This window comes from Juglans microcarpa x Juglans regia, chromosome 3S (genome assembly GCF_004785595.1).
Source record: "Juglans microcarpa x Juglans regia isolate MS1-56 chromosome 3S, Jm3101_v1.0, whole genome shotgun sequence".
Taxonomy (NCBI): domain Eukaryota; kingdom Viridiplantae; phylum Streptophyta; class Magnoliopsida; order Fagales; family Juglandaceae; genus Juglans; species Juglans microcarpa x Juglans regia.
Genome location: NC_054599.1, coordinates 22,680,618 through 22,702,438, shown reverse-complemented (window position 1 = coordinate 22,702,438; position 21,821 = coordinate 22,680,618). Strand labels below are relative to the sequence as shown.

Sequence of the window (21,821 nt, the reverse complement as noted above, 5' to 3'; positions counted from 1 at the left end):
TTTAACCGAGAGGGTCATAAAAAGGCAAAGTGTACGAGCTTTAGAGACGACTTTTTTCGTCATAGCAAGTCAATTTCAGGCACCTCTTTCTTTATTGCATAGCCTCTAAAAATTAATAATTGTGAATTACCTATTAAATGCACTATTTTTTCATTTAAACAACCATTTTATAATCTAAAGAGACTTTATTATTTTTTGTAATAAGAGAGACTCAACCCCTAATTTTATTGACAACCACGGATGAATACTTTTTACAAACGGAGAGAGCTGAGAACTTGTTATTCTGATAAGCAATGCATTATCAATTTTCCTTCTATAATATTATTCCATGGGCAATCATGTATGGTTAATTGCACGAGTCACTGAACCTACTACATACATCATACATGGTTACTGTTTTACTGCTAACACTCTCACTCAATTGATATTGGTCACCACTGCAATATTATACAAGGGTTGTAAATGAACAGAGCAATTCGTGAACAGTTCGAGCTCGGCTCGTATATTCTCAGTTCATTTAATAAATGAAATATTCGTAAACACTAATATTAGTTCGAATATTAAACGAGCAAAACTCGTATAAACTGGGTTCAATTCAGTCTAAACTCATAAACAAAACTCGTATCGGCTCGACTTACATAAATAAAAAGATGTGTGGTATATGGTGAACCAAATAAACTTGTTTTACATGGGTCAATCAAACTCGTGCAGCTAGGGCACATTGCTTGCACGTATGGACGGTGATATTTGAATTTATTTCCATTTGTAAGCTCTTACTGCTGAAGAGATGTCTTTCTAGGCTGCCTTTTTGCATGAATTCATAAACAAGGAGTAACTCTTTATCCTCTCAAGCCCAACAGTATCCCAACAGCTTGACAATGTTAGGATGGGAATGCACCAATTAAGTAGCACCATATAAGCATACATAGTCAGAATGATCTGAACTTAATGTTTAAGAAGTAAATTAGTGAAACATCTAACCAAACTCTTAAGTACTGAATCAGTTTGCTTAGAGAGAGGGAGGGAGAGAGAGAATTACACTGTGGTTTAGAGAATCAAACCAGACGGCCAATTTACAACTCAGGCTGATGAGTAGCAAAGAGGAAGCTGCAGCATTTCAAGTAGGTTGAATCACAAGTTCCAATTCACTGTAGCAATTTCCTTAAATATATATATATATATATATATATATATATATATGATTCTTTACACAGCTAGCTAATGATATTATGCAAGAAAGATGAAAGGTAATGAGTAAGAACTTTACATAAACAAAAAATGAATTGAGGTTGATATTTTCAATTAACATTCCAATGCAATCACCTTTTTCTTGATCTTTTTATAATTGTGTCAAATAGATACCCAGAAGAGGGCATAGTTTGTTTTGCCTACTAAAAGCTCCAAAGAGGAACACCACATTCCAAAATAAAACTAAAAATGATGATAATAAGCACAATAAAAGTGCTTATTAGATGATGATGATGATGATGATGAGGATCAACCGAATCTGAAACACATTTATGTAACATACCATATATATTCTTCTCAAAAGAAAAAATAAAATAAAAATTATTAGAATTACCTGCCAGCAGGTCTAATTCCAATTAATAGGTCATCGTCCAACTCGAACCCAAACAAAACTCAATTTAAGGAAAAGAGAGAGATTCAAATAATTTTTTATTTTTTCATCTAACAAGTCTCTAATTGACAAAAGATAATAAATAAACTCATAATGACAAAGAGTCATGCTAGTTGCTGCCCAGCAATGACGGCTGGGCGTGCTGCCTAGCACAAATTTATTTATTTTTTTTTTTCTTTTCATATTTTTTTAACATATTTAAATATTTAAAAAAATACATCAATTTATTAAAAACCACTTCCTTAATCATTAAGTAAAACACAAATTATAAAAAAATTAAAATACATGAACAGTCAAAGTGAGGGGCAAACTCAGGCGGCATACTAGCATTTTCCTAATGACAAATCCACTATTTTCTATTATTTTCTGGGTGATTGGTAATGGATAACCACAATAAGACAGACGTGTAGTTGCAGAATCCCTTTGTGGTGAGATACTCACAACCCCGTTTCCTAGCCATCCGATTGCTTTGTCAAATCCGGAGTACCTTTCTTTGACAGCTCTGCTATTTTCTCAAAGGTTGCTGACAAACTAATTTCAGGAGTTGGGAACTTTCCAAGTGGACTTGGTCTTCAGTGGTAACAAACATTAATCCCAAGTGAGACAGTCCTGTTTGTCCAATGATCATACATATTTGAGTCCACAATTTATCACATCCGAAGCAAATTCTTTTTGTGCATTGAAAAAAATAATTAAGACATGATATAAGATAGAAATATATTCTTGCTAGATGATGGCTTCCAATCTTACAAATGAAACCTTTTTGCATGTGGGCCTAAGAATCAGAATGCATTAATCTGTACAAGGAAAGCCTAGTCTATTCTTCTACAATACAGTTAGGTGTAGCTCTAATCTAACTCCACATCAAAGAGTCCCTCGGTTGGTCTCATAACCAGGAGTAACAAATCATAAACCAACATTTCTATGGTTAACTTAAGTAAAAGAAGGGAATAACTCAATTATTCTCATAACTGCAATGCTAAATCTGGTTGTGCTGCATCAACTCTGCTAGAACTAGGGGACCCTGGAGACTGAAATCTGACATTCAGGTCTGGAGGAACTGAATCTGGTTTCTGTTGCGGTGACACTCTGGAATCAGTTTTCTGTTGTGGTGACAGCCCTTGCCGAGATGGCCGCGGATGAAGCCCTCTTACTTGGGCTGCCAATGCCTCACTACCAGAGTTTGGCAATGAGCCACCAGAATTAGTTGAAGTTGAACTTTCCATAATCTTGGGGTCTTCCAAATTACGGCTGTTTGCAGTTGCCAAATGGGCAAGGTTAGTATTAGTCCTAGATATTGTGTCAAGCATCCGAGGTGACGGTAAGCTAAACCCAGGAGGCCTGGCTGCTCCAATTAGTTTCCCCATTTGAGCTGCAACGTTAAACCCAAATGAAGCGTTAAATCCATTCATACCAGGTTGAAGTATACTGCTCTGATGAATCTGAAAAGGAGGCCTTGGCCTGTTTGCAACAGTACTACTATTCAATATGTTAACCCCAGTATGAGAATTAAATCCTTCAGCAACTTCTGGTTTAACTTTCAGGGGTTCAGGCGATTTATGCACATAAATGGGGGATGAGGATGTGGTGGCAGATGGAAGGAGATGCTTGCTTAGATGCCCATCCAAAGCTGAGTGAGTAGAAGGTACTTGTTTTTCGGACAAATTATTTCCTTCAGGTGTCTCTGATAAGGTTTCTCCCTTCGATTCAACAGTGCGAATTGCAAAAGAGTATGAATTTTCAACAAGAGGAAATGTCCGTGGTGGTGACAGTCGACCAAGTAATGAAGAAGGTAGTAGCAGTGGCCTTGGAGGTGTGACATCATTTTCTCCAACCCATCCAGGGCCAAACTTGAGGCCAGCAGGCAAAGATCTCTCGATCTTCTTAGAAGCAACTTTCCAAGCACCAGGTCCAAGATTTGCAGCAAAACGAGCCAGGCTCCTCGCATAACCAAATTCTGAAAGAAGCCCTACCTGATTCATATAAAAAAGCCAAGTCAACTAACCAACAAAAGTCAGGACCCGATAAGATAACCGAATAATTTGTCAACTAAAAACACAAAAAAAATCCAAGTTATATCTAATTAAAAATGATTCCTCATGGGGAAATATTAGAGGCCATTGACAACTTAAATGTAGTTTAAAGGTGCACAAGTTCTATCTAATTATCACATCGTTTATAGTTTCCGTCGCTTTATGTAACTTAAAACTGCAATACACTATAGATCATTGCCAGCTGACAATGATTTAGCCAGATCGTTGAAGAATTTTAAGCTAACAGATCCACCGTCGATTCACTGGAATTTCATACGATCTTGAGTGTATCACTTTTTCAGAATCAAAGAATTATATAGAAAATTAAACAACAACGTAATACATACAGCCATTAGCTGCTTCCGCTCTCCAACAATAGTAGTCAGCAAGGACATCTCTTGTCCACCAGACAATGGCTGGGAGTGTTTATATGTATTTCGTCTGTTCTCATCAAGTACAATTTGTTTCTTCCCATGCTTCATTTGATTACCCTTCATCATGGAAACTGTAAAATAAGTGACAGAAGCTCAAATCAAGCAGGATAATTGAAGATGATGGACAACCAAAAAGCGAGTTAATAATCTAGTTCCAAACCTGTAGATTCATCATTCCTGTCAAATTTGTTATCACCCAACCAACTAGTATAAACATCATTATCGCGAGAACCATGAAGTCGTCCAGATGAATCTGCTAAAGCAGACTTGTCCAAAAGATGAGTTCCCTTTCTCAGATCATAATTGGACCAGTTGGTGTTTTCTCCCCCGGTAGCAAGAGTGGCATCAGTGGAAAATTCTGGACCAGCAAGCTCCAAGGAAGGCCTGCCCAGTGATTTTTTAAAATTTTTGGTCGGTGGTCTACCTCTTCTAACTATTTTTGGTTCTGGGTCTTTATCATCACTATCTTGCCTCAAATTTTCAAAGTTCTTTCTTGCCAGCTCATGTATGGATCGTGCCTGAAAGAAGAAACAAGTTTTAGACAACACAAAAGATATTGAAACAATGCAAGATAGAAGTTTAAAACAGACCATACCTGTCGAAAATATATGGTATCAGGTGCATTATACTGCATTGCGTTCGAACAGATTAAGGAAACATCTTTCTGCATGATAATAAAATGAAATTTTCATTCTCAGGAAATGCAGTCACTATCATTGGAAGATGATGCAGATTTAAAGATTTTTATAATATACTGTAATGAATCATTTCCTCGATATGAATTTGAGCCAATTTCTTAACAGAACATCACGACACAAGAATACATCATAAATCCTAGGATATAAGAAAAACATGAGCAGAAGTTCACTCGACCTTGCCTTAGACAACTAAAAGATGATTGTAAACACGGAAGGGAACCACTAAATAATCTAACTACAACGGCAGAATGGCCCTCGTGTTTATCATCCTCAACGACACATTGGGCTACACCAAGCATCAAGTGTTAAGCCTGATGTCTCTTTGTATTGAAACACTAATATGACCCTGTGAAGCTCCCGTCGCATGTAACTTAAAAGAAAAAACACCTCCTGTATGCTCTAAATTTAATGCAAATAAATGCAAGCAAATATACAAAGCAAAGAGCTTTTACTTCCTACAACCAGTTTCACAACCATATTACTCCTGGCTTGACATCTTTTGTTTTGTTCCACTAGAAAAACAAGTTTTTTCTTTCTTTCAGCTAAAAATTGTTATCATCTGGTATCAGAGCCCAGATTGTGCAGATATGGTGGCACATAAGCAGCCAAGTCAACTCCCTGTGGGAATAATGAGAGAAACCAATTATTTTGCGTGCTTCTTAAATTCATTAACTCCAATTACCCAATAGGAGGCATGCACAGTGTGTAAAAAAGTTATTCTAGGCTATAGCCATTCCAATGCATTAGCTGTTAAAATAATTATCACAGAATTATATGTAAACAAACTAAAGTATTAAGCAGTGCATCACAGCTTGGCATTTTTAACTAGATTGTGTTCACCAAGAAATCTTAAATCTAAAATCTTTTATTTCATTCTCAAATTGGTAAAGTTGATCAAGCCCACCAAACCCTTTTACAATATGAGTTAAAGCCAGAGAGATGTAAAAACCCAAGGAAAGCACAAGTCACATGTGGACTTGTTTTTTTTTTTTTTTAATTAATAAGAGATTCTATTACCAAGAATAGGCATATCCCAAGTAGACAGGATGTATACAAAAGAAAATACCTACATACACTCAAGAAACTGAAAAAGACTAAAGCAAATCAAGAAAATCATCTCTATTCAATACAAGAGCCCTAGCCCACAAACTCAAAGTATTAAAGAAAAACTCCCAAAGTTCTCCCATCGAGCATTCTCTGTCTTCAAAACACCTCCCATTCCTCTCCAACCATAAGCACGACATCAAACACAAGCCGATCATCTTCCAAATGGCAGCAACATGTTGTCATCCCTCAAAACCTTTCCACCAAGCAAGAAAATCCACCACTTGCTTAGGCATCACCCAAGCCATTCCCATCCTAGCAAAAATCTCATTCCACAAAATCTTGGCCACCTCACAATGAAGAAAAAGATGGTTAACAGATTCACCATCTTTTTTACACATAAAGCACCAATCTACTACATAAAGTCCACGCTTTCTTAAGTTATCCATGGTCAGAATTTTTCAACGAGACACCAACCAACAGAAAAATGCCACCTTACCAGGCACCTTAACTTTCCAAATGCATTTCCAGGGGTAATCACAAACACAATGGCAGGTCAGCACCTTATAAAAGGAACTAACCAAAAATCTAGAATTTCCTGCATGAACCCACAGCTGTCCTTCCTTCCCTGAACAATCTTTACATCGTATAATCTTCCAAAAGAATATGAGACTACATTCACTTCCCAATCATGCACATCTCTCACAAATTCAACACTCCATTGAGGATTATTATTCAAGAAAGAAAGGAAATCAGCCACTGCAGCATGTTGATCCCTAGCAATTCTAAAAAGGGAAGGGAAAACATTCTTGAGAGCTGTATCCCACACCAAATATCATGCCAAAAATGTATCCTTGTCCCATCCCCCACCTTAAATTTAATATGATTGACAAACTCCCCCCAACCCATCCTAATGGACTTCCACAAACCCATACCATATGCTTCTCTTACTTCATTAGAGCACCAACTCCCCACATTCTCCCATATTTAACATCAACTACATTTTTCCATAATGCATCCCTCTCACAATGATCTCCATAACCATCTTCCAAAAAGAGTTTTGTTAAAGAGCCTTAAATTACGCACCCCCAAACCTCCACACGAAATTGGTTGACACACCTTATTCCAACTTACCAAGTGAAACTTTCTTTCCTCCCCTTTACCTCCCCAAAAGAAATTCCAAAAAAACCCCTCAATTCTATTTGTCACCCCTGCCGGCATAAGGAGAAGAGAAAGGAAATAAGTGGGAAGATTAGACAGCATACTCTTTATCATAGTAATTCGTCCCCTTTTAGACAAATATAACTTTTTCCAACCAGCCAACTTTCTCACAATCTTCTCGATCGCCCCATCCCATATCAAAACATATTTGTGAGGAGCACCCAAGGGAAGACCAAGATACTTCAAAGGCAGCGAAGATTTCTTACACTCCAAAATATTAGCCTTGGTTAAGTTAATTCTAAGAAGCCAAGGGAAGACCAAGATACTTCAATTTCAGGCTTGGTTAAGTTAATTCTAAGACTCAAAACCGCTTCAAAACATAGCAACAAGGCTCTCAAAGAACGAAGATGTTCTTGATTGGTCTCACTAAAAATTAAAGTGTCATCGGCAAAAAGAAGATGTGATACTTTTAAGCTATTCCGAGACTCATCTCCCTCCACAAAACCCAACAAGAAACTTCCTTCTACCGCCACTTCAATCATTCTACTCATAGCATCTATGACTAGAACAAAAAGAAAAAGAGATAACGGATCTCCTTGTCTCAAGCTAGGTGAACTATTAAAAAACCCAACCGGGGTGCTATTCACCAAAACAGAGAATCTCGGAGTCGAAATGCAATGCTTGATCCACATACACCACTTCTCTCGAAAACCATATCTCCCAAGTAAGTACGAAAGGAAATCCAAACTAACATGGTCGTATGCCTTTTCCATGTCCAATTTGATCAAAATTTCAGATTCATCCAATCTAATTCTACTATCCAAACATTCATTAGCAATTAAGACCGAATCAAGAATTTGTCTCCCCTCACAAAGGCATTTTGAGATTCCGAAACAATTTTATCCAACAGCACATTGGAAATGATCTTCTACACCCCATTTAGCAAACTAATAGGCCGAAAGTCCCACATTTCCACAGCCCCCACCTTTTTAGGAATTAGTGCAATAAAAGTAGAATTGAGACTTTTCTCGAATTTCATTAATGAATAAAATTCAAGAAAACACTTCATAATATCTTCCCGCACTATGTCGCAACAAGATTGGAAGAAAGCCATTGAAAAACCATCCGGGCCTGAAGCCTTATCCCTCACCATTCCTCTAACCACATCAAGAACTTCATCATCTTCAAAAGCTCTCTCTAACCATTCTGCACTTACCAGGTCAATGGAATAAAAAATCAGCCTATCAAGCTTAGGTCTCCACGAAAATTCTTCCCTGAACAGCTTCTCATAGAAATTGACAATATGTTCCTCGATGGCCTCTTGATCTGAAAGGATGCAGTCATGAAGTACCTCAATAGCATTATTTCTTTGATGAGAGTTCACCATTTGGTGAAAAAAATTTGTACACTTGTCACCTTCCTTCAACCAAAGGACCCGAGATTTCTGCCTCCAAGAGATTTCCTCCATTAAAGTGATCTTCTCTAATTCAGCCATCACCTATTTTTTTCTCTCCAATTCCTCACCGGATATGTCCCCAACAGCTCCCTATCCTCCAAGCACTGCAGTTTTTGCAGCAAAAGCTTCCTCTTATTTTCCGTGATCCCAAGCTCCTCCACATTCCATTTCTTCAAATCTTGTTTTAATGTTTTGAGTTTACCAGTCAATACAAAGCTCGGAGTACCAGAAAAAAAGTACGAAGACCACCACGACCTTACCCTATCCACGTGGACTTGTACTCCAAAAGAATTAATCCATGTTACCATTGGATCATTATTATAAGATGCAAGAACTTCTCAGTCTCAAGTAATGGAGGATCACATTCACATCTTCTCATACTAAATCCAGGATATTACAATACCAATTAACAGTTAACTCCAAAAGAATTAACAACGTTACAATTAGAGCTCCTTGGAATTATTATAGACCATAAGAACTCCCTCGCAGGCAATATAGAATTCACCTCTCTCATACTGAATTGGGGTATTACAAGAGGTACCTTAAGTTTCTAAAACTTAACAGTTCCAACAAGTGGTACAAACACGAAAATCAGATCTTCAAAAGGAAAAACTCGCTTGGTGTTAAAAGAGCTCCTGTTCTCATGGATAGACTGAGAACTTTATACACAACTGAAATATGTAGTCAATTAGCATGAAAACCCCAGTTTAGCATACTCGAGCTCATAGGCTTGATACCACAATGTTCAACAACAAAAACGCCCATATGGAAACTAACTAAATGCTAGGTCATGTTCCCTTTATCTATCACATCTAGGATATATTTGAATGCATCCAGTGCGCAAATTACACATAGGAGGAAGGGGAAAGGAGGCAAGACTTCCTTTTATAGAAGGTATAAAACCTACCAGCTACGACAAGATCTGTAATCTTAGCGTCTTAGAACAAGGCATTTTAATTGAATAAAGCAGAGAGGAAATCGAAATCCTTCAAAGATGAGTTCAATGGTCCTGAAACCACACAAATGCAACATGTATGGGAGGTTAATTGGCCAGCCAATCTAAACAATAAGATGTTTCATACAAAACACAGCCAACAGAGAGCAAATCTAAGTGCAAATTGCAAGACTTTTATATGATGTCAGTCAGGACAGCTGAAGATGAAATTTATCTCTAGTCCCTAGAAAACCAAATGCCAACTGGAACTTCTACAGGAAATTAAAAAACTACAAAATTCAAATTAGGAAACAGGAAAAGGTGTCAAATGAAGTTGAAACCGCACAAGCACAACCCTACCTCAAACTGTTCCAAGATGGCATAAGCTCCACTAGTAAGTTTATTCCTCACGGTTCCAAAATCCATTGGGTGCTCTATCACCTCATGGTAGTCAGGAAGCTGCTTAAACAAAGAAATAACAATACAAAAGTAAGAAACAAATGCATACAAGCCTTAGAAATTAATGCGTCACCTTTAATTTTGAAGAACTAACCTCATTCGGGTCCACTGGCTCAGAGAACACACCATAAGTGTCCTTCCTGGTATTAAAATCAAAAAACAAAAACACATCAGCAAACTGAAAACCTAAAGCTACATCAAAGTAATCAAAATACGATCTGGGAAAATGAAAGACAAACTTTTGAAGCCTGTCGAGAATGAACAGTAACAGCTTTTTATCAGGTAAAGGCGTCGAGGGTCCCGAATCCAACTGACTCCCTGCACATCATCATGCACATAAGCACCGACCAGAAGCAAAAGGCTCATTTTTTTCTTATTTAAGCAAATGGGCGTCAGGCTATTCGCAAACCTTGGTGGGCGTCTGTGGGGTTTGCACCAGAAACGGACTTATCGCCCTGCAAAAAAATAGAAGGAACATATATTTTCCATTATGGGTATGGAAGAAGAACCAAAGTGGCTGTGAAAAAGCAAAGTACGCTGGCATTCAAAACGTCCAAAAAGGGCAAATACAGCTACAAACTGTGAAAACTAATTATTATAAAGAAAAAAGAAAAGACAAATTAAAGCTTTTCATCAGATTTGACAGTCAACTCATTATAAGAGAGGTTCAGTAAATAAAGACGGATAACAATCCCAATAAAAACTCGTACGAGAATTGTAGGGTTACAAAGAGACTCAATTTCCTAGAGCAAAGCCGGGGCCAAGTCAAACCCTTTTTCCGCCTGAAATTCTAGAAGCTCAATAAAAGGCAAAGTCTAAAGGGTGCGAAATTCAAGGAGTTTTCAAATTATGTCAACGCATGAGTCCGCCGAAGAAAAGAATAGTTGTCCAGATTAAAAAGCCAATTTGGCGGCTATGGCCGCAAAACTATTTTTGTTTTTTTTTATTCAGGCAAAGCAACAAGAAATTCGATACCTTGGAGTGGTCCAGGAACCCAGATCCATTCCCGATCGCATTGATCTTCCTCTTCTTGTTGATATTCGAGGTGGCGTTGCTCTCGTTCACTTCCTCGGCGTTGGAATCAGAACCGCACGAATCGGGAGAGGCGCCGGAATTGAGGGGCGATTTCTGGGAGGGCAATCGGAGCACCAGCTTCAGCTTCTTCTCGCGGCGCTTCCCGGCCAATTCTTCGTCTTCGTCATCGTCATCGTCGTGGGAGTTAGGGTTACGGCGAGTGGAACGCCGGAGAGGGGAAGGAGAGGCGGCGGGGAGAGTTGGATGATTGGGGGTGGAATGACGGTCAGAGTCGTGGTTCCGCTTCTGTTGCTGATGCTGCTGTTCTTGTTCCTTGAGCGTACGCTTCTGGAGATCTAATAGAGAAGGCCGTCCTTTCTTCTTCTTCATCCTCTCCACTATCTTACCCATCTCTCTCTCTCTGTCACAGACTCTCTGTCTCTCCCCCCTCTGTGGCGAGAGAGGGACAGACAAACAGGGTGTTAGTTTTTTTTATTTATTTTTTAATTAAGAAAATTGTTTTGTTTTGTCTTCATTTATTTATTTAATTTTTATTTTACTTCGGAAAGGGTGGGGTTTGTTCTGTGACTGGTAGGATGGTGGCATTCCAAGCACGTGATGTTGGCACGAGTTTCCCTGCCTTTGCCACGTGTTCTTTTATTTCGAGCTCAAGTTCTGCTGGCTTGTTCTTGTTCAGTCGGAGTAAACATGGACAGAAACCACGGACAAGATCAAAATGTTCGGTCAACAAGTTGACAATATCTACCTTGACCGTCAGAAAGCGAATGAAGAGGACAGTCGCGTGGCGCAGAAGAAAAAGAACCAAAATTTATTAGGTCAAAGAAAAATTATGATCTTTATGCCACTGAATTAGCCATGTATTGCAGCGTCTCTATGGCAAGCTCACCCAGTATACTAATTCCTTATCTTGCTTAATAGGGACGAATTTCACATTCGGTGAGCCGGATCCTTCTTTTGGGCCTTTCTTTTACTTGGATTGATCTTGGTTTGCTTGATAAGGTTACCGAGGTTGACGAGGCGCTAAATTTTTGGTTTGTTTTGGTTTGGCATTTGAAGCCCGATTCCTCTTCTGGGAATGTTTTTGTTTTTTATTTACTTTTTCTGTCTGATATGGTTTCCGAGGTTGACGAAGTGCTAATATTTCTGGTATATATGTTTTGGTTTTTGGCTTTTGAAGGCCTACAAGACCATTGGAATGGTGGGAATTAGGTGGTGACATTTTGGGAGGGAGAGATGAGGTTGCTGGTGGGACATGGCTCGCTTGTAGCAGGGATGGACGGGTGGCTTTCCTCACAAATGTCAGGGAAGTTCAGAAGCTTCCAGAGGCCAAGAGTAGAGGGAATCTCCCAGCCCGGTTCTTGAATGCGATTGGTTTGATCAAATTTTGGCACCCACTCCCCCTGTTTGATCTGTTCTCTGTGTGAATGATTTAAAGGGTTCTAGAGACATGCATGTTGATTCGAACATATGGGTTTTGCCGTGTACTTCAGTGGACAAAGACGCGCTAGCCTCACGATACCCAAAAACACTGGTCATGAGCTTTTTTAATCGCCCCCATAATCATTTATATATATTACTCCCAGCAAGATAGTATAATATTTTATACAATATAGAGTAGCGTTGTCGTTGCAGGAAGTCGTTTGGTTTCGTAAGAAGTCATTTATGATCTACAATCTGTAAATCGTTATCCATAGAGAACTTATCAAAAACAATGTCAACCATAGAGAACTGATCTCATTTTCATTTCAAGGCCATGCAAAGTCTATCATTATACCCCTTTCCTTGTTGCTTAGATTATTTGATTTGCATATCGATTGTGATGATTGATGTGAGATGCTAAGTACTTTAGTTCTCATGCACTTCGGGGACGTTTCAACCTTAGTTTAACCGCTCGGTAAATTTTTTATTTATTTTTCTTATTAAAAGATGATAGAAATAATTTTAAGTGTATTAGTATATTTTTTTTATTTTTTAAAAATATTTAAATTAATTAAAAAAATATGAATAGAAAAATAAATAAATAAATTACTTTTACAACTAGCAGTAACACCGAACAGTGTTACTCGGACAGCAGAGTAGCACCACTCTTTATTTATATGTTGCATGAGCAGTGCTACTCTGCCACTCGTTTTATACCGCTAGTCAATTTTTTTCATATTTTTTAATATATTTAAATATTTTTAAAAAATAAAAAATATATCAATATATTTAAAAAATATATCAATATATCAATAAAAAAAAAAATTATCTCAACGGTACACATAGCAGTCAACTATGGACGGCATAAAGCTTCTCTCTATGTTGCATAGGGACGTTATGGCACTAGAAGCAGTACTTCTGCATTTGTTTGTGAAAGCAACGAGCTAAGTAGATTTTTATGAAAGGCATATGGAGAATGAATTCTGGAAATAGAAGACAGAGTCTATAACTTTTATATATATATATAGGTAAAAGTATATTTTATTGAAATAAATATAGTAAAGTATAGAAGTATACAAACAGCACATGAAACCTAATTACATCTAAGTACTAGTGAGAGATACAAACAGGTCATGAAAATTGTTTATATTATAAATAATAACCAAAGCCCAAAAAAATAAAGTATTGTAGAAGAATCACTTCAGATCTTTCAAAGAACGCTCAATGTCTTCAAAGAACCTCTTATTTCTCTTTAGCCACAAGCATCACACAATGTAATGAGAGATCATTCAACAGCTATACGTGAATTCTCCTAATTCTTGTCCAACACTTCAAAATATCTCTAACTTTTTTAGGTATAGCCCAAGCCAATCCTGTCTTATTGAGGATCTCATTCTACAAACACATTGTCACCTCACAATGTAATAAAAAATGATTCATTGATTCTTCATCACTCTTGTACAAGAAGCACTAATCTACTATGATAAGATCACATTTTCTCAAATTATCCACGTGAGAATCCGTCCAAAAGATCCATACAAGTGACTGGTAAGAACATAATTGATTCCACAAATTCACGTGGCCAACATTGTCTGATGAGAGTACAAATGGATAGTTTTTCAGTTGACACATAAGTTTTATCGTACACATTGCAGTTGACACATGAGTTTTTTGGTCGTACCTTTGCCGTACACATTGCACACAATTTTTCATATACATTATAACCTCTTTTTTTTCCTCTTTTGATTATAATGTAGATTTTCCACTCTACATTAGTTAAGCACTCATTTAGTTGTCCGAGCTGATAGAGAACACACTGCATATGTACTTATACGTATAGTATGGTCTTTTACTCTCTCCTAAGGTACGGCAAGTTGAACACGTGCAAGCAACAGCACAGCACATTGTAAGAAGTAGGACTCGCTGCCATTCCCAGTTGTCCCAGCTCTCTTAGGACATGTACAAGGGTTGCAGCTGCAGTGCTCGCCACATGAACATGTTGCGTTTGGTTGTGCACTTGTTCATCACGTTACATTACAGATTTTATAGTAACTGAGAATGATCCAACTATCAAACTTAAATATTTATTAATTATACGAGGTGTCAAACTTGGATTCTTTTTAAGTTAGTAAACAAGTGAATTCTTTTTACCCCCAATTACATCATCTGATGTATTATATATTTTTAATTTAGATTAGAGCATTTTTAGGACTTGGTGATTAGGAATTAGCGAGAGTATTTGATACTCAACCTGTCAAGTGGTGAAAGTCTTGGTCTTGGGGTATCACTCCCTTCAAGATCTAAGGTTCAACGCCTCATGGATGTAAACAATCTTTTGGGATCACATTCATTGATGAAAAGTCAGTGATTTAACTAGTTTCGTGTAGAAAAACTTTCGAATGTGTGGTGTACGGAACCAGAATTTACTCTGCAGGGATGGATCCGAAATCATTGCCTTGGAGAGATTTCCGACATAAAAATAAAATTAAAAAAAAATCTTACATGAAATACCTTTATTTCTCCTGAGTTCACATTTAATTATCTTCATTCATGCCCATTCTTGGACTTTCAAGTTCAAAGTCCAGTTCATACTCGGCCATACAATGTAGCTAGTGTCAATGCAGTACCAAAGTCATGTTCATAACGCTCAAGTGCAATTGAGACCCAATTCCTATCACGACAACAAAAATCAATGACATGCATGAGCCTAGTGGCAAATTGATTGCCCAACTACTTATAATTTATTAATATTTTTTAGGCATTCATGTGGGGAAATGGTAGAAATGTGGTTATCATGCGCTGAACTTTTTATTAAATATATTGAAAAACGTGCTACATGCAATCATGTTTATAGCTGATCGAGGTCCTAAAGTTGTGATGGCCAACAAAAGAGTTCGATGAATGATAGCATTGAGAGGGATGGGTGTATGATCGAATGACTGACAGACGTGCTCTATTTATCATCCCCTCTTTCGCGCTGCTGTTGTGTATCTTTTAATGTTTTTTTTTTTTTATTTCTTCTTCCATCATGCATAGCGCATCTAAATTCTAAATGGTACGTAAAGATAAGCAACTTCTATGTTTTTTTTTTTTTTTTTTACAAGTGTTAAGCAACTTTTATGTTATAGTTCCTAAGATGCCAAGAGTTTCCAATTTGTTTATTTATTTTAAACAGTTCTTTTATACACAATCTCTACATATAGACATTGTGCAGTCAGTTGACAATTGATATTAAAAAAAAAAATTGAAAACGAGAGAAAACAAACCTGAATGCATATTAAACCCATTTCATTTTGCATTTCCCGCTTTGGCTTTACGTGCAAGACCAAAGCCAATTGAACCCATTTGTCAAGCTTTATTCGCCAATTGAAACCCATCTGCAGATTGAAACCCTTTCTACCTTGATCCAACTACGTTGGGTGCCCATCTCCTCTCCATCTTATTCCCATCTGCCTTTTCAGTTTCTTTCGTCTTGGAATTGCTCTCAACTGGTCACAAATTTTTTATATTAGGTTTTTTTTTTTTTAAGAGCGTGAATCTGGATTTGATTGCAAAGAAATTTTGGGACTTTTGAGTTCATTTTTAGTCTGGAAAGCTTGCTATTTGAGGTAAGAATCATGGATTTTGTTATTCTTAGATGTTTGATTTGAGCTTGAGAATTATGGATTTTCTTTTTTGTTTGATATGAATAAATCTTGAAATTTTTCCATTGTTGAGATTTCAATTAATAAAATAGAAGAATTGGTTGAAATCGAAAAGAGATTGGTTCTCTTAAGGTTAATGAATTTTCTAGTTTGAATATTCCAAGATGATCATAGGAATAAACCTTTTATACCTAGCAGTGAAAAAATGGAGACTTTGGAGCAGGATTCATGGTGTTTTCTACATTTAGAAGTTGATTTAAAGAAACGGAAGGGTTTCGAGTGAGAGAAATAATATTTGGGAAATGTAAGAATGGATAGGGCAGCCAGAGAGAAATTTCTTTAGGGTCTTCGAAACACAGTGAGGACAGACGAGGTAGATGGGTAGAGAAAGGGGGAGAGGGGTTGAAGAAACACATAGAAGTCTATGGGTCTTCGAAAAATAGAAAGAGGTCAAAACACAGAGAGAAGGAGGGAGAGCTGGGAAATGGGGGCAAACTAAAAAAAAAAAAACGATTCGAAACACAGTGAGAATGGACGGGACAGTTGGGGAGAGAAAAGGGGGAGAGAGATCGAAGAAACACAAAGAAGTCTCGAGGTGTTCAAAAAATAGAGAGGAGTCGAAACACATAGAGAATGAGGTAGAGCTAGGAAAATGGGGCAAACGAAAAGAAATAAGAACGGTGTCGTTTTGTTTTGTCTACATCAATACTGTTTACCCAACGCTTACACCAACCGATTGCCTCTAACATTTTTCTATTTTAAATTTGTGTGGTGGTCCGGTGGAGGATATAATCTGGACATAAATATTTAATTTACTAGATTTATTGCGCTCATTAAGGTCACCAACTTTGGAGCAAACTAAACATATCCGATTGGTAAAGAGCCTATTGGAATTAGCCTCATGCCTATTTCCATTTGAGTACTTCTCACTTGGAGTTTGAGAAAAAGTAAAATATTAATATTCTTTTATGTATTTTCCTTTGTTTAATCCCAAAAAATAGACCTTTCTATCGAGCCGTGTAACTCTTTCTGATGCATCATATGATCTACACACTTAATGTATGGAGCGACATTCTCCTCTAAGTTGTGAATGGATAAAATGTTATTCTCAGATCCAATCACTAGGCTATATTAGAGGACAAGATAAAAGAGATAGGAGTGGGGGATAAGGAAGGACATGGAGCATGCAGGTGGCAAGGGATTTCAGAGCAGATTAGAGGGAAAGGGAGAAAAGAAAGGAAGCTGACACACGCAAATAGGTACGATTCTATCATTGTAAACTGACACACACAACAAGAAAATGTATAAAAAGCCTTCAACCAAATAACCAAGGGAGCTCTCGACTTCTTCAGCTTCCTCTTCTTCTTCAACCCTGAAAAGGAGCGCTCTAGAGGGATTTTTTCTTTAACAAATAGATTTCCAACTATCTTTGTACAGTGAGATATAAGGGACCATGAATGACTATAAACAAATACATTATAGTAGAAACTCACCTCCTTAAAACTTCATAGACGTAGGTTCAGTGTCGAACCATGTAAATCTTTGTATCTTTCTCACTTTATTTTCTCTACATTTATCTGCCATGGACATACGTACCGTCACTGTACAGTCGTACCAGAATACTACCGAGGGCTCCAAGCAACACCGATCAAGGCCCAATCAACTCAGTGGACCAAGAATGACTCTTCTTTCTCTCTTTCTAACATGTGCGATTTTTTTAACATTAACCCAAGTGATCGAGAAAAGGCATCTTGATGGATAATCAAGATTCAAGAGACACTTTACTTTGACAGATGATAGATAGAATAGAACATTTGTAATGGATTAAAAGTCACAGTATGAGATATTACATGTTTAATGCCTAATCTTGGTTTGTGAAACAAATTAATATAACTTCATGTGATACGTTCAATCTATTTTATAATAAAAGTAGTTTTATAATTTAACATATCACATTAAGGGCTCTTTTGGATTGAGAGATGAGACGAGATGAGATAGTTTTAGATGAGTTGAATAAAATATTGTTAAAATATTATTTTTAAATATTATTATTGTTTTGAGATTTGAAAAAGTTGAATTATTTATTATATTTGTATAAAAATTTAAAAAAATTATAATGATGAGATGAGATAGATTGAGAATATTTCTGCATCCAAACAGAGCCTAAGTCACATTAATTTTATAAAAATAAATTTATAAATTGATATAATTTTATGTGAAATGTTTAATTTATTTTATAATAAAAATAATTTTATAATTTAATATATCAAATCAAATCACGTTAATTTATAAATTTATTTTTATAAAATTATTTTAGTGATAAACCATTTCTCTATTCCTTAATAACAATTAAACAATTTATTGTATATTGTAACAACAAAAGAATCATAATTCAGATTTAAAAAAAAAAAAAATCATAATTCAGACTTCGCGTCTCAAAGTCCCATCATTCATATTCTCAACTTCACTTTTGACAAAGATTCAACAAAAATAAAACAAAAACCAACAACGATATTCGATATTATTAAAATGGATGTCTGCTGAGTATGCATTTTTTTGTTTCTGAACAGCACCGACAGAGTTCTGCAGAATTGAGTAAATGAAACTATGAAGCCATTTTGTCTCATCGCTGACGTCGTTGAAACCAGCTGTAACCCTACAACAACAGACTTTCCCACCGCCCAACAAGTGGGCCACTATTACCGGCCTGTGGCATCATGGTCCGAAATATCTATCCCATGAGTCATAATAATATCAACCTTTATTTGTGTACTTTTGTGGATCCCAATCTTAGCTGTGAATCACATCTGTCTACCGCATTCAACTCGTCTCCATACGAAAAATATCTTATCATATCCTAATAATTTTAAAAAATTTATTTATTATTTATTTTCTTATAACGATGTAATATTAAATAATAATTTTATAAATAAAATATAATAAATAATATCTAATTATCTAATATCACATTATAAAATAATAATAAAAAAATAAAAATTAAGATAATAAATAATATTATTCTTAAAAAAATAATATTTTAATAATATTTTATTCAACTTTTAATTTTCATATAAAATCAATTAATCTTACTATTCAAAACCGATTAAAAACTCATCTATTATTATAATTTTATTAAATTTTTATATAAAATATAATAAACAATTTAATTTTTTAACATTTTAAAAAATTAATAATATTAAAAAATAATATTTTTTCCTACTATTTACCAACTATATCTTCAACTAATCAAACCACTCCTAAATCTGCGATTCTACAATCTCTACTGGCCCGCTCGAATAGGCTTGAATTAAAGAGTGTCACGATCTGCCTGGCTTTTGTTCTTTCAAAGTCTTTAAGACACAAGCCAAAACCCTTTTGCCAAAGGGAGGGAAAAAGTAATAAAACAACAGGAAAAACAGTTACATAGATCACTGCTGATCTCATGATCATTTCCATCTAAGTGGAGATCGAGGTTTTGGGTAAACCTTTTTGCTCTATTTGACTTCGATGGTAATCATTAGTAGTGGGCAGGCTTATCAAATCACTTTGTTCATCTCACTATTTTGACAGTCTCTCCTACTTGGTGTTTTCCATCAAAATGGCAATATGCAAATGCAATCAATCTACCATTCATTTGAACTGGCATTTGCAGTGGAAGACCAATAACAATGGCGTAGACAATGCTAATGCAGGGAGCAGAAAGGGTTTCGTATCTCCAATTTCATCTGCACAGTAGCATTCAACCCTTTTGTCATTGTAATTTCTGTCCCAACGATTTGTATCAATCTTTGATTATGCATAAGTTCAAGCAATGTATCAATCTTTGTACCAAAACTCAGAAAAAAACAACAAAAAATCTAAAACCCCATTCATGAAGATGAACTCTTAAACAACTGAAATCTAGAAAACCCCACAAGGGAAAATAAAAAAAAAAATTAAGGTAAGCTAAAGCATAGCCGATCAAGAAAGAAGTGGCTAATCCAAAGCATTAGGACCAGCACAAGCCTGCAAAGCAGGGCTCCAGATCCACTGCACCAGAAACCTCCTTCCATTCCTCCCATTCAGATTAAATGTCCTCCCCACCCTATCCCTCATTACCTGTCCTATATACCCACCACCGCCTCCCGTACCGTACAAACCTTCGCACAAGTCCCCGATCTCCGTCGGTGCCGTGGGATCTTCCCCGGCGTACCACGCGTTGACCAATGGATTCGACGACAGTTCGGCCAGCTCGTGTCCGATCACGCTGATCATGCCGTCCACGCCGACGTTCTTGTTTGGCGGTCGAAGAGCCCCGGGACCACCGCCCGCCATGTAACCCGGTAAAGCGAAGGGGTATGCGCACACCTCGGGGCACTGCTTGGCGGAGTTTCCGACCCAGGCGTAGGGAATCGTGGAGCCGACCATGGACGGGAATGTGAAATAGTGGAAGCCGCAGACGGCGCGGCAGAAGTCCTGGACGACGACATCTTGGGCAGTGAGAACGAGGTAAACGCCATTCTGGTGATCCACGGGGAAAGGCGCGGACTTGACGGCGGTAGCGATGACTTGCTGGATGCTGAGACGGGTCAGTTGGGTCCCGTGGGAGTATTTGAGATCGCAATACTCGCCTGCGATGAGGACTGTTCGGGATACATTGGCGCCAGTCTGGTCGGTGTAGAGCGAGACTGTCCGCCACCATTCCGAGACCGACGGTGATGGGGCGGCGGGAGTGGAGGGGGAGAGTGAGAGGATGAAGTCTTTGATAAGTAGCTTGTGGGAACGAGACCAGAGGCCGTACCAGACGAGGTAGATGTTGATGGGGGAGGAAGAGAGGACGGGACCCATATGGTAGCGGAGGTGGACGAGGTTGGAGGAGCCCTCGAATTTCTTCGAGGAAGAGAGCGCTCTTGGTGGGAGTTTGGGGTTGATCATGTATTCAGCGTGCGTGTTTAGGGTCTGCGATGAAGAGGAGGAGGAGGAGGAGGAGGCGGTGGTGGTGAAGTGAGAAACGAACAGCAAAGCTGCAACAAAGAAAAAATGAGGTGGTGGTGGTGATGACAACATTTTCAGTGGAGATGGTGAGTGAGAAATTAAGGAGAGGGACGGGTTATATATAGCACAGAGGGGGAGGAATTGCGATTGCAGTGGCCAGCGTCCTACGGCCAATGTGTTGTCAGCCTTAAGGAGTACCAAGATTCGGCTGGTTTGTACAGTAAAATGAGATAATTTTAAATGATTTAAATAAAATATTATTATTATTTTAAAATTTTAAAAAATTAAATTATTTGTTATATTTTATTTAAAAATTTTAAAAAAATATAATAATAAAATAGAATGAAACTACCTTTAATCCAAACAGACCCTCAAAATCAACCTTCAAACTCTTATCCTGTTGCCTACAACTGGATAGGGTGAGAGTTTGAAACTGTTAGAGCATTATTAGTAAATTCAATAAAACTATATTTTTGGTAAAAATTTAACTAAATTGTATAAAAATTTATTGTAGTGGACTCAACAAAATTACAGTATTTTTAACTTTGATAATTTTCACTAGCCAAATCTGTTGAGTTCAAGTTACTAGCCAAATATTATTTTGATATAAAAAATTTCCTCTCCCGCGTGCTATTCGTTTCACGCGAGCTCTCAACTCCATAAAATTCATCTTCATCTCAAAAGTACAAAACGACCAAATCCCAAACTCAATCACAGAAGGCGGCCAGTTTCCATCAGTCATCATTTCAATGACGTGGCATCATCTTACTGGAGTGTTTCAAGTTCTAATTCTGCAATATTATGATTAGTTGATGCTAATTTTTTATTTTAAAATCTAATATCAACGTTAAAAAATTAATGTGTACTTTTTTTAATAATAAATAGATATTC

At 37.1% G+C, this 21,821-nt stretch overlaps 2 protein-coding genes and 1 long non-coding RNA gene across 3 annotated transcripts; 1 reads left to right on the top strand and 2 right to left on the bottom strand.

Annotated features, from left to right (window-relative positions):
- Positions 1 to 2,344: 2,344 nt before the first annotated feature.
- On the bottom strand, positions 2,345 to 11,361 carry LOC121257488. Its single transcript, XM_041158501.1, has 9 exons — positions 10,834 to 11,361; positions 10,268 to 10,313; positions 10,098 to 10,176; positions 9,953 to 9,998; positions 9,760 to 9,858; positions 4,702 to 4,770; positions 4,267 to 4,624; positions 4,020 to 4,177; positions 2,345 to 3,612 (listed from the first exon to the last, which is right to left on the bottom strand). Exons 1-9 carry the CDS (start codon positions 11,281 to 11,283, stop codon positions 2,605 to 2,607), a joined length of 2,313 nt encoding a protein of 770 aa, XP_041014435.1. The 5' UTR covers positions 11,284 to 11,361; the 3' UTR covers positions 2,345 to 2,604.
- An 83-nt stretch (positions 11,362 to 11,444) lies between these two features.
- LOC121257490 lies at positions 11,445 to 12,639 on the top strand. Its single transcript, XR_005939224.1, has 2 exons — positions 11,445 to 11,829; positions 12,071 to 12,639. It is a non-coding gene; the product is annotated as an uncharacterized LOC121257490 (long non-coding RNA).
- A 7,155-nt stretch (positions 12,640 to 19,794) lies between these two features.
- LOC121257487 (protein EXORDIUM-like 5) lies at positions 19,795 to 21,105 on the bottom strand. The gene has a single exon (XM_041158500.1). It carries the CDS (start codon positions 21,000 to 21,002, stop codon positions 19,932 to 19,934), a length of 1,071 nt encoding a protein of 356 aa, XP_041014434.1. The 5' UTR covers positions 21,003 to 21,105; the 3' UTR covers positions 19,795 to 19,931.
- Between the last annotated feature and the right edge of the window lie 716 nt (positions 21,106 to 21,821).

Coding starts and splice junctions, on each gene's coding strand:
- LOC121257487 (XM_041158500.1), bottom strand. CDS start 21,002: ATGTTGTCATCACCACCACCACCTCATTTTTTCTTTGTTGCAGCTTTG.
- LOC121257488 (XM_041158501.1), bottom strand. CDS start 11,283: ATGGGTAAGATAGTGGAGAGGATGAAGAAGAAGAAAGGACGGCCTTCT. Junction 10,314..10,833: donor GGTTCCTGGACCACTCCAAG/GTATCGAATTTC, acceptor ATTTTTTTGCAG/GGCGATAAGTCCGTTTCTGG. Junction 9,999..10,097: donor ATTCTCGACAGGCTTCAAAA/GTTTGTCTTTCA, acceptor TTTTAATACCAG/GAAGGACACTTATGGTGTGT.